Below are 13,227 nucleotides of genomic sequence, written 5' to 3' on the forward strand. Positions count from 1 at the left end.
CACATGCTGGCATCCAGGAATATGTTATTGTCAACATTTAGCCCTGTAGGAAGGTCAGCGGAAATGCTTCTTAATAAAAACAAGGAAATTAATTCTTAGGAGGTCATGAGAAAATTGAATGTCAAATGGAGTTACTCCAGGGCTAAGAAAGGCAAGTCAATGTATACTTTTCCCACCGTGCTCTGCCTCATTTTTGAAAATTTATCTATTTGATTAGGAAATAAAAACACGACTGCTCAATGACTTTCTAAATGTCTGGCCAAAAGCAGAGATGTGTTCAAGCCCTGTGGAAATTTATAGCTGAGAATGGGCTCTTGTTTTACTCAGGGTTAGGTAGTCACTGCTGCCCAACAAGAATTCAGGGTGACTGTCCGTAAGAACCATTTGCTCTTGGGTTTGCTGGCCTCTGCCTTGGAGGAGAATGGGATAAGGACATATGAGTTTATTAAATGGATAATTGGCAAAAAAAAAAAATAGATTTTTTTCTCCAATCCAGACTATGTTCTATTAAAAATGTGATGTCTTGATTATCTAAATAAATAAATAAATAATAATAAGTCTTATCTGACATTAGGCTTAGGTACATCCTGTGTAATTTTTTTGAGGGAACATAGACTGGTAAAACATTTGCACAGACTGTTGATTCCTTTGTGGTTTTAAATAGGTGTGATCACTCTTCTTAAATTTCTGAAGTTAACATATTTTGAAAAGACATGAATAGCCCTATTTACTGAAAAGTGAAGCATGAGCATTGTTCTCACCATTCATAAGTACTTTTTTCACCATTTATAAGCACTGCTATGCTATTCTTCTTCATCAACCCACACGTTTCACCAGAGGAGATGTTCTCCAGGGGCCTAATTCCTACCCATTGTTAGTAATGATGTAGAGGTCACTTTTTGCTGCTGCTTTCTTAAAATTTTAACAGAATTTTAACTGTTAAAATTCTGCTCAAAAGGCACACTCTGCAAATACATTCTGATTCTACTTGTCTTTTGTGTAGTGCTTGACCCTTACGGTTTATTAATAAACATTTTTCTTTTCAGTTTCAGGACATGGCTTGGTATTCTAAACATACCCTATCATATGCTATCTATAAACCTGATAAGCCTTTAGTTATCTAGGTCAGTGGTAGCTATAGCAAATGATGATTGGCCCTTGCCATATTTTTATCTAAAATTCTAGCTAAGATTGATGATGCGTCTGAAATTATATCATTACAAACAAGTAACACCCTTCACTGGAGGTAGACACATAAGTTCTAGGTGGTACAAGTAACAAAAGCTGGATTCATGTCTTTTTTTTTGCTATATTTTATTCCTTTAAGTTTATAAAAACTCACGGTAGTTATTTGTCATTTAAAACAACAGTAACTCTAAAAGTTTTTGCCCAGTTTACCAGTATATCATCATGTATACCTGAAAAAAAATTGTCGTAATTATGAAATTATTTTCCTGCAAAGGATAAAGGTTCCTAAGAAAAAACCCAAAGGTGGGCTTGCAGGCTGTGTGAGCTACTTTTAAAAAATTTTTATTTTTAATTGTGACAATTAACACAAATATTAAATTTACTACCTTAAACATTTTTAAGTGTACAGTTCACTTATGTTAAGTGTATTCACACTGTTATGCAACATATCTTTAGAACTTCTGCATCTTACAAAGCTGAAACTCTATATCCATTAAATACTAATTCTCCTCAATCCCTGCCCCACCGTACTTTTCTCAGCCCTTGGCAGCCGCATTTCTACTTTCTGTTTCTGTGATTTTAACTACTTTAGATACATCATATGAGTGTAAGCATACAGTATTTGTCCTTTTGCGATTGGGTTCTTTTACTTAATGTAATATCCTTGAGGTTCATCTATGGTATAGCATGTTAACAGAATTTTTAATTCTTTTTAAGACTGCATATTACTGCATCATATGTATATACCACAATTTCTTTATCCATTCATCTGACGATGGACATTAGGCTTGCTTCCACCTTCTACCTATTATGAATAATGTTGTAGTGAACATGGGTGTGCAAATTTAAATATCTCTTTGAGATTCTACTTTCAACTCTTTTGGATACATATCTAGAAATGGATTTGCTGAATTATATGGTAATTCAATTTTTAATTTTTTGAGGAACCTCTATACCTTTTTCTATAGTGGTTGCACAATTTTACATACCACAAGGGTTCCAATTTCTCTGCATTCTCTCCAACAGTTGTTTTATCTTCTATTAATACTGGTCATCCTAATGGGTATAAAGTAGTTTTTCATTGTGGTTTTCATTTGCATTTTTGTAATAATTAGTGATACTGAATTTTTGTAGGCTTGTTGGCCATTTGTATCTATTCTTTGGAGAATTGTCTATTTAAGCTCTTTGCCTAATTTTAAATTGAATTGTCTCTTTTTTCATTTGTTGTTTAGGTGAAGGAGTTCCTGATTTTTTCGGGATATTAACCTCTTCTTACCAGATATATGATTTGGAAATATTTTTTGCAACTCCATAGGTTGCCTGTTTACACTAATGATTGTTGCCTTTACTGTGCAGAAGTTTTTAAGTTTGATGTAGTTCCATTTGTTTATGTTTGTTTTGTTGCATGTGATTTTGGTGTCATATTGAAGAAATAATTGCCAAATTTGATATTCTGAAGGTTTTGTCTTAAAATTTTTTCCAAGAGTTTTATGGATTTAGATTTTTATGGTTAGGTCTTTAATCTATTTTTAGTTAATATCTGTATACGATGTAAGATAAAAGTTCAACTTTATTTTATTTTATTTTTTGCATGTGGATATCTAGTTTAGTCAACACCATTTATTGAAGAGAGCGTCTTTCTCCTTGACAAGAGGTCTTGGCACCCTTGTCAAAATCATTTGACTGTATAATTGAGGGTTTATTTCTGAGTTCTCTATTCTGTTCTATGTCTGTCTGTCTTTATCCCAGTACCACACTGCCTTTAATACCGTTGCTTTGTCTTATGTATTGAAATCAAGAAGTGTGAGACTTATAACTTTGATTGTTTCAAAATTGTTTTGACTATTCAGGAGTCTCTTGGCAATCTATACGAATTTTTGTTTTTTTTCCTATATTTGTAAAAATTGCTATAGAGATTTTGATAGGGACTGCATTTAATCTGTAGATTGCTTTGAGTAATGTAGGCATTTTAACAATATCAAGTCTTCTAATCCACAAACATGGGGTGTCTTTCCATTTATTTGTATTTTCTTTAATTTCTTTTAACAATGTTTTGTAGTTTCCATTGTACATACCTTTTGCTGCCTTGGTTTAGTATTAAGTACACTATTTTATTGTTTTTGGTACTATTGTAAATGCAGTTGTTTTCTTAATTTCTTTTTGTATTATTCTTTGTTAGTATACAGCAATGCAGCTGCTTTTTGAGTGTTGATTCTGCTTTTTGTGTGTGTGTATGGAGCCTTTTAGAGTTTTTTGCATATATAACCTGCAAACAGAGATAATCTTGCTTGTTCTCTTCCAAGTTGGATATCTTTTATTTGTTTTTCTTGTTTTAATTGCTATAGCTAGAACATTCAGTCATATGTTGAAAAGAAATGATGAAAGTGGGCATCCTTGTCTTTTTCATGATCTTAGAGGAAAAGCTTTTTGTCTTTCATCAATGAGTATTGTGTTAACTGTGAGCTTTTTATATGTTGCCATTATTATGTTGAGATAGTTTCCTTCTATTCCTAGTTTGTTGAGAATTTTTATCAAGGAAGGGTGTTGGATTATAATAATGCTTTTTCTATATCAATGAAGTTTTGTGTTATTGTGGCATATTACATTGATTGATTTTCATATGTGGAACCATCCTTCTATATCCAGGTATAAATGCAACTTGGTCACACTGTATGTTCTGGGGTTAGGGGAGGAGCTTAGGCATGTGAAATGCCATGAATTTTCCTACTGGCTTCGATGAGGTTCTTTTTGTCTTTGGGCTTGCCTGGGTGCAGGAACCTCTTAGCCAATTTCTAGGGTTCTCACAAAGGCAAATATTCCAAGCATTGTTGTTATAACAGTGCCTCTGTGGGCAAATATGGGTCTAGGGCTTCGTTTTGCATCATCTTGCTGATGTCATATGGGAACTTTGAATGAAACAACTATTTTGTATTTCAGTTTACCCAGTTGAATCTTGGCCAAATACGTCAATTAATTAAGAAAGCTTCAGTTCATTTTTGTTATATATTTGTCTTTTAAGTTCTTATATGGAAAATAAAAGAACATCTCTGATTAAAATAGCACAAAGGTGATATGATAGACTGCTGTTACTCTGATTCCCCTCCGCTTGTTTTCTCTCTCCAATTTTAGCAAAGTCACTTGGTTTTTATAAAAGCAAAAATGAAATTTTGGAAAAATAATAGGGAAGGCTGGGCATGGTGGTTTCCACTTGTAATCCCAGCACTTTGTGGGGCTGAGGCAGGTGGATCTCTTGAGTCCAGGAGTTTCAGACCAGTCTGGGCAACATGGTGAAACCCCATCTCTTTTAAAATATATACATATAATTATATAATATCATTGTGTATATATAATAATAGATAATATACGATATATAATCATATATTTTTTATATATAAAAAGTTACTACTTTTTAATACTTTTTATATATAATATCTATTATTATATATGCATAATGATATTATATAATATATATATAAATAAGCTGGGTGGTTGAGGATGCAGTGAGCCATGATTGTTCCACTGCATTCTAGCCTGGGTAACAGAGCCCAACCCTGTATCCAAAAAAATAAAAAGAAGGAATGGAGAAAAGTTATTAATCTTTAGAAAAGGACTGTCAAGTTAACCATCCCAGAAAGTAAATAAAACTTCCCTCAATAATTCCTACTTATAAACCTTCTGCATGAGCCAAGGAGGGAATGGAATATGAGGGAATATCAACTGATGTGAAAATCCAGAGGATGGAGCTGGTGTGGGAGGGCAGTGCAGGACTGTTTTTGAATTCATAGAACTCTTGAATCAGAATCTTTTTCTCTCTTCTTCTGGTACTTCATGTGCATGAGTATTAGGTATTTTATTATTATCCTATAGGTCCCAGTTCATTTTGTAAAAAAATTTTTTTTTGAAAAATATTTTTCTCTGTTGTTAGAGTGGATAGTTTCTATTTATCTATCTTCAAGTTCATTTGTGCTTTCCTCTGTTCTCTCCAGTCTGCTCTTGAGCCTGTTCAGTAAGTTTTAAAATGTTTATGATCCTTTTTTTTCAGTTCTAAAATTTCCATTTGGTTCTTTAAATTTTCCATTTCTTTGCAGGGATTTTCTATTTCTCTGTTGGTTTTAAGAGTGTTCATGATAGTTTGTAGTAACATTTGTATCCCAACTGCTTTAAAATCTTTGCCAGATAATCAGTACCCGTGTCATCTCAATGGTGATGTCTCCATTCTCTTTTCCTATGTGAGTTGATATTTTTCTTGTTCTTAATATTCTAAGTATTCATATTATATCCTGAGAATTTTACATATTATTATATGAGACACTAGTTCTTATATAAATCCTAAGGAGAATGTTAATATTTTGTTTTAGTATACAGTTGACTACTGGTTAATTTCAGGTCGTAAATTCTAACCTGTCTTATATGGGCTGTGGTTCCAATGTTAGTTCAGTTTTTAAAGCCTCTCCAGTTTCTTGGATCTTTCTTTTGGTTCTTGGCTTAGAAAACTGAGGTTTTAGTTTTCCTGTTATGCTGTGTACTTCTATGGTCTTCCTGTTTGGAAGGAAGACCCCATTGAAGCCCAGTTCTACCAAACAGAAGAGAAAGTTCTCTCCTTCAGAATGTTGACGTCCATGTGCTCTTCTTCCCAGGCACAGGGATGTAAGAAAATAGAGAAATGCAAGTAAGAAAATGGTAGCATGTCTGTATCTTCTCTTCTCTATATGTGAGGAGTTCCCTTTCCTGCCTCCTGAACCAGAACCAGAGGGCTTCTACCAAGTCCCCATATCTGAGGTCCAGTGCCTATTTCCAGATCTCTGGTGCATTGAATCCAGGCTGGGGGACTGTGGAGGAGGAGAAATGGTAAACTCACAGTTGCTTGGTGTTACTTTAAATTTTGGTCTTCTTCCCTACCCCTCCTGCTGCTGTTCACTTTTTGATCTCCATATAGCTGTTCTATGCATTCTGGCAAAGTTTTATAGCTGCATTCAATAGGAGAAACTGGATGGTGTGGGTTACTCCATGTTACCTGGAGCTAGAACTCTTGGTTGGATTTCTGTACAGTAGTCCCCTGTTATCCAGGGGTTTTGCTTTCCTTGGTCTGAGTCCCTGAAAGGCAATTGGTGTCCAAAAATAATAAATGCAAAATTCCAGAAACAGGCAATTCATAATTTTTAAGTTGTGTGCCATTCTGTGTGTAATGAAATCTCCTGCTGTCCTGCTCCATCCTGCCTTGATGCGAATCACCCCTTTGTCTAGTGAATCCACACTGTGTATGCTCTCTGCCTGTGCGTCACTTAGTAGCCATCTTGGTTGTTATATCAACTGTCACAGTATCGTAGTGCTTGCGTTCACGTAACCTGTGTTTTACTGAATAATGGCCTCAAAATGCAAGAACAGTGATGCTGACAATTTGGATATTTCAAAGAGAAGCCGTGAAGTACTATCTTTAAGTGAAAAGGTGAAAGTTCTTGACTTAACATGGAAAGAAAAAAAAAATATGTCACATTTAGTAAGATTTGTGGTAAGAACAAAGTTTTTGTTTTTGTGAACATTAGATTGTTATAATTAATCAATTTTTTTGTTATTGTTAATCTCTTATGGTGCCTAATTCATAAACTAAACTTTATTATAGGTATGTATATGTAGGGAAAACATACTGTGTATAGAATTTGTTACTATCTGTGGTTTCTGGCATCCACTGGGGGTCTTGGAACTTGTCTACCATGGGTAAGAGGAGACTTCTGTACTTAATTTTCTGTTATATGAGTAATGCTTGGCACTTAAAGTTTTTTTTCTTATATTGTCAGTGACAATATATGAAGTGAATGTGGCAACAGGTGAGCTATGGAATGCTGGAACAACAGCAAATGCCTACATTTCTATCCATGGAGAAAAGGGAGATACGGGATCCAGACAACTATTTAGATCGAAGAGCGCCTTCAATTTTTTAAGAGGACAAGTAAGCAAAATGCCCTTTCATTTAAAAAAGATTAATTGTGGTAAAAACACATAAAATAAGATTTACCATTGTAACTATTTTAAGAGCATTTTAAGTGCACAGTTTAGTAATGTTAAGTAGATTCACATGGCTGTGCAATGAATCATCAGAATTTTTTCATCTTTCAAAATTGGTAATCTAATAATTAACAGCTCCCCATTTCTCCTTCCCTTCAGTCCCTAGTAACCACCATTGTGCTTTCTATTTCTGTATATTTACTTCTGATACCTCATGTAAGGGAAGTAATATAGTAATTATCTTTTGTGACTGGCTTATTTCACTTAGCATAATGTCCTCAAGATTCATCTGTGTTGAAGCATGTGACAGGATTTCTTTTCTTTTTAAGGCTAAGTAATACTCCATTGTGTGTAAACAAACAAACTACATTTTGTTTATTATTTCATTCCTTAATGGACATTTGGGTTGCCTCCACCTCTTGGCTATTGTGAATAATGCTGTTTGTACATGGGCATGCAAATATCTCTTTGGGCTCATCTTTTCAATTATTTTTGATATATGTTTAGAAGTGGGATTGCAGAATTATATCGTAGTTTGTTTTTAATTTTTTGAAACTGCTGTACTGTTTTCCATAGTGGTTGCACCATTTTACAATCCCACCAACAGTGCACAAGGGTTCCAGTTTCTTTATCTCCTTGCCAAGACGTGTTAATTTTTTTTTTTTTTTATGTAACCATCCTAATGGCTACCAAGGGATATCTCAATTGCTTTCTATTTACATTTCTTTATTGATTAGTGATGTTGAGCATCTTTCATATGCTTACTGGCCACTTGTATATAATCTTTGGAGAAATGTTTATTCAAGTATTTATTATTTATATAATAAAGTTGGGTTATTTGCAGGAATAGAAAACTAAATACTACATGTTTTCACTTATAAGTGGGAGCTAAATATAGTGTTCTCATGAACACAATGAGGGCAACAATAGACACTGAGATGTGGAGAGGGATGGGAGAGAAGGAGACAAGGATTGAAAAACTGTTGGGTACTATGCTTAGTACCTGGGTGATGGGATCATTCATATCCCAAACCTCAGCATCACGTAATATAGTCAGTTAACACACCTGCACATGTACTGCCTGAATCTAAAATTAAAAAAATTGGGTTATTTCTTCTTTTTTGTTGTTGAGTTGTGAAAGTTCTTTATTTGTTCTGGAACTTAAACCTTTGTATTTCCTCTTTGTTGAAATTCTCGCTTGGTTCATTCATTGCTCTCCTGATCTCAGTATCTTTGTGACTGTTATTTTGAATTCTCTGTTGAGTATATCAATTAGCTCTATTGCTGGAAATTAATCTTGTTCTTTTGTTTGGAACATGTTTCCCTTTTTCCCTTCATTTTCTTTGACTCTCTCTATTAGTTTCTATGTATTAGATGAGACAGCCACCTCTCCTAATCTTGTGAAATGGGCTTCATGTAGGAAATAGACCTCATTGATCAACTTGGCAGAGATTCAGTGCCTCTCAAACTTGTGTATTTGTCTCAACTACTGTCTTTGCTTTTAGTGGTCCCCAGGAGTTTAGGGTGTGCCAAATCCTATCATTGCCCAGAGGTAGGTAAGATAGAAGCCAGGCCCTTAAGAAGCAGCTGGAAAAGTTGGGTTGCTAGATGTATGATCAAGTTCCATTTTTCTTCAGGCAGAACCTGAGAGCTGGAATTTATCTCCCACTCACTCTGCATTAAGCTGGGGAGAGGATTTATGGCAAATGCCTACACTTTTGTTCAGACCACACAGCTGCATTGTTCTTTGTTGCCCCCAAGAACCTAGCAAATACCCAGTTCCATCAGCTCTCAGAGACAGGTAGGTCAGCTGGAGACTTATTCTATCTCTGAAATGAACCAAGGGAAAGAGCTGTATGAAGTGTTCAGGCACTCAGTAGATTGCTGATTGCTTGTTCTGTCACCGCCTGGATGCAAGATAATTAAAAATCTAACCAGTGGAAATCAGCTGGGAAACTTAAGACATTAGGTGTGCAGTCAAACCCCTTTCAAAGAAAAACTGGGTGCTGGGGTTTTTGCCTGCTCTTTCTGTATGAAGCCAGGAGAAAGGTGCTGGAAGTGCTCCTTACGTGCTTAAACCATCTCTTCATTCTAGGTAGTCCCTGGGGTACTTGAGAATACCTGTCCCCATCAACTCCCACAGCTAGAGGCCAGTCCCTCAGGTAGAAGCTGTAAAAGATGGGATATTCAATGTATGGACAAACTCCTTCCAGGCAGAAGATGGTGATTGGCTTTATCACTGGAGCCAGCTGGGGAAGAAGGCATTCTGTTCAGGTTCATAAAGGACTTCTAATTACTTATCACCAACCAGATGCAGGCTAGTTAGAAGCCCAATTCTGGGGCAACATCTGAGAAAGTGTAAGTCCAACCTTTTTAGTGGGAAAATGGGATTTGGGTATTTTTGCCTGCTTGCTCTGTGGTAAGCCTTATGTGGGATTGCTGCTGGAAATGTTCTTGTACCCACGTAAAATTGTCTCTTTGTTCTCTATGGTACCAGGGAATTTTCAGATGCTGAGCCTCCACATTTCCAGAGGTGATTTAGGAACCAGTTGTTTAGGTGGGAGCTATGAAGGTTGGGATGCTCAGTGTGTGGAGAAACTCTTTTCAGGGAGAAGCTGGAGACTTGGTTTTATTGCTGGGGTGAGAAGACATGGGAAGTACCCACATGCCTATTCAGGCTTTGGAAACTTTACTAATTTCCTGCCTTCTAGGCTTTCAGATGTACTCTAGTTAGAAGCCCTGACCCCTAGGTAGCAGCTAGGATTATGTGCAGTCAAACCTCTTCCAGGGAGAAACTGGAAGTTAGACCTATACCCAGTCTAGGGGTATAGCTGCCTGTTTAAAACCACCTCCTAGTTCTCTGTGGTTCCAGGGGATTTTCAAATGCCCAGCCCCATCTGCTCTGAGAGGCAGTTGTAGGAGCCAGTCCCTTGGATAGCAACCATAAAAGTTAGGTTTCCTCCTCCACAATCCCTCAGCCTGGACTCATTGCACCAGAAACCTGGAAATAGGCACTGGACCTCAGATTTGGGTGCTCAGCAGAAGCCCTCTAGTTCTGTTTCAGGAGGCAGGAAAGGGAACTCTTCATGTATAGAGCAGGTGCAGACATGCCACCATTTTTTTTTTAACTTTCATTTTCTATTTTTGTACATCCCCATGCCTGGGAAGAGGAGCACATGGGAGCCAACATTCTGAAGGAGAGGAACTTGCCCCTCTGTTTGGCAGAGCTGGGCTTCAATAGGGTCATCCTTCCAAACAGGAAGATTGCAGAATTGCACAGCACAACAGAATAACAAAAGGACAGAAACGAAAGAGTGGTGGCATGTCGCACCTTTTCTATATGTGAAGAGTTCCCTTTCCTGCCTCCTGAATAAGAACTAGAGGGCTTCTACTGAGCCCCCAAATATGAGGTCCAGTGTCTATTTCCAGGTTTCTGGTGCAATGAGTCCAGGCTGAGGGGTTGTGGATCATATGTCCAGAATTCTGTCTCGTTTGAAGGCTGCCTGAGAAACTGGTTTATGTCTCCCTAACTTGGAGCCATAACAGAAATGGCAGATAGTTTGGAAGCCTGAAAAACAGAGGCCAGCCCTGCAGCCTGTTTTGGCAGCAGAGATTCTTCAGTATAGCAGACAGACAACAAGGCAAGCAAGAGACTGTGGGCTCCGGATGAGAAACAAATACTTCCTTTTTGAAGCTGGAGAAGCTCCTGACTGTGCAGTGCTATTTCTGGGGTGTGGTTTGTGGCAGGAGCTTTTCTCAGCCTTTTTTTAACCTGTTTTGATGTGGATGTTTTCTTAGTTTCCCAGTGTGTGTGTATTGCAACAAGTGTCTGGATTTCCCTCCAAGGGAATTGATGTATTTGTATTTGTTTATTTGGTATGTCCATGGAAGAATTGAAAGTCAGAATCCTCTTATTCTGCCATATTGCTGACGAAACCACCCAATGATGGTCTAAAGAGTAAGTTGTTTAATTTCCACATGTATGTGAACATTCCAGTCACCTACTATTGTTTTCTAGTTTCGTTCCACCATGATTGGAAAAGATACTTTCTATGATTTTAATTTTCTTAAATTTGTTAAGACTCGTTTGTGAACTAACTTGTGATCTCTCATGGATAATGTTCCATGTTTGTTGGTGGTTCTGTATATGTCTGTTAGGGCCAGTTGGTTTATGATGTTGGTCATGTCCTCTTGCTTTATTGATCTTTTGTTTCATTCTTCTATCCATTGTCAAAAGTGGGACATTGAAATCTCCTATTTTTGTGTTGCTATTTTTCCCTTCAATTTTGTAAAAGTTTGCTTTATGTATGTATGTATGTATATCTATATAGAGAGGTTATAGGCGAAGTCATAAATTAATATATATTAATTAACATATATTAAACTAAAAATTTGCTTTATATATGTGTATATAGAGAGATTATAGGCAAAGTCATAAATTAATATGTATTTCTCCCATTTTGTAAAAGTTTGCACTCTCTCTCTCTCTCTATATGTAGAAAGAGAGAGATTATAGGCAAAGTTATAAATTAATATATATATATTAGTTAATATATATTAAACCAAAAGTTTGCTTTATATATATGTTTATATATAGAGAGATTATAGGCAAAGTCATTAATATATATGTATGTATATATATGTATACATACGTATATATGTAACTGATATTAGGTGCATATATATTTATGAATTATATATATATACATGTGACATTAAGTCCTGATGAATTAACCATATTATCATTACATAGTAGCTTTCTTGGTCTCTTGTGACAGTTTTGGAATTAAACTCTATTTTGTCTGGTGTAAATATGGCCACTCTCTCTTTAGGTTTCCATTTGCATAGAATTTCTTTTTCTATCTTTTCACTTTCAACCTATGTATATCCTAAGATCTCTTGTAGGTAGTATAGTTAGATCTTGTTTTTTTAAATACATTGAGACCATCTATGTTATTATATGGAGTTAATCCATTTACATTTAAAGAAATTACTGATGGAGAAGGACTTACTATTGTCATTTAGTGAATGGTTTTCCGTATGTCTTGAAGCTTTCCCCTCCTGCCTTTCTCTCTTACAGACTTCATTTGAGTCTCATTAATCTTTTCATAGTGACTTGCTTTGATGCCCTTCTCCTTTCCATTTGTGTGTGTTCTGTAGATATTTTCTTTGTGGTTCCTGTTGCAATTATATACAACATCTTAAAGTTATAATATTCTATTTTAGACTGATAACAGCTTAACTTCAATTATACACAAAAATTGTCCCCCTTTACAGCTCCAAACTCCACTCTACGTTATTGATGTCAGAAATTACATCTTTATATATTGCATACCTACTTTTGTCTTTTAAATTCTATACAAGAAGTAAAAGTGGATTTATGCACCAAAATTAAAATAATGCAAGTTTCTTATGTTTGTCCATTTATTTCTTTTATGGAAGAACTTTATATTTTCTCCCTGCCCGCCCGCCCTCCCTCCCTCCCTCCCTTCCTTCCTTCTCTCCCTCCTTCCCTCCTTCCTTCCTTCTCTTTTTTCTTTTTCTTTTTTTTTGAGATAGGGTCTCACTCTGTTGCCCATTCTGGAGTCCAGTGTACTGATCTCGGCTCACTGCAAGCCTCTGCATCCCAAGCTCAAACTTCATAATTTCATATGTTTTCATGTTGCTATCTAGTGTCCTTTTGTTTCAGTTTGAAAAAACTTCTTTAGCATTTCTTGTGTTGTAGGTGTACTGGTAATGAGATTACTCAGTTTGTATATCTGGGAAAGTCTTAATTTCTTCTTCACTTTTGACAGTTTTGCCTGATGTAGAATTTTTGGTTGAGAGGTTTCTTTTTCTTTTAGCATTTTGAATGTATCATCCTGGTGCCTTTTAGCCTGCATGGTTTCTACTTAAATTTACTCATGATTTTATAGAATCTTCTTCATACATGATGAGTTGCCTCTCTCTTGCTGCTTTCAAGATTGTCTCTTTGAAAGTCACCAGTTTGATTATAATGGGTCTAAGTGTGGATTTCTTTTGGTTTATTTTAGTTTT

At 36.0% G+C, this 13,227-nt stretch overlaps 1 protein-coding gene across 1 annotated transcript in view; it reads left to right on the forward strand.

The window, feature by feature from the left end:
- The window catches only part of RP1 (RP1 axonemal microtubule associated), a 306,195-nt gene that overhangs the window by 84,491 nt on the left and 208,477 nt on the right, over positions 1 to 13,227 (forward strand). Inside the window, exon 7 of the mRNA XM_064384191.1 lies at positions 6,984 to 7,135. Coding sequence (XP_064240261.1) covers positions 6,984 to 7,135 — 152 coding nt within the window. The remainder of the gene's footprint in view (positions 1 to 6,983; positions 7,136 to 13,227) is intronic.

The sequence above is a fragment of the Aotus nancymaae genome, unplaced genomic scaffold, assembly GCF_030222135.1.
Source record: "Aotus nancymaae isolate 86718 unplaced genomic scaffold, 86718_ANA_hifiasm-v0.15.2.pri h1tg000036l, whole genome shotgun sequence".
Classification (NCBI taxonomy): Eukaryota; Metazoa; Chordata; class Mammalia; order Primates; family Aotidae; genus Aotus; species Aotus nancymaae.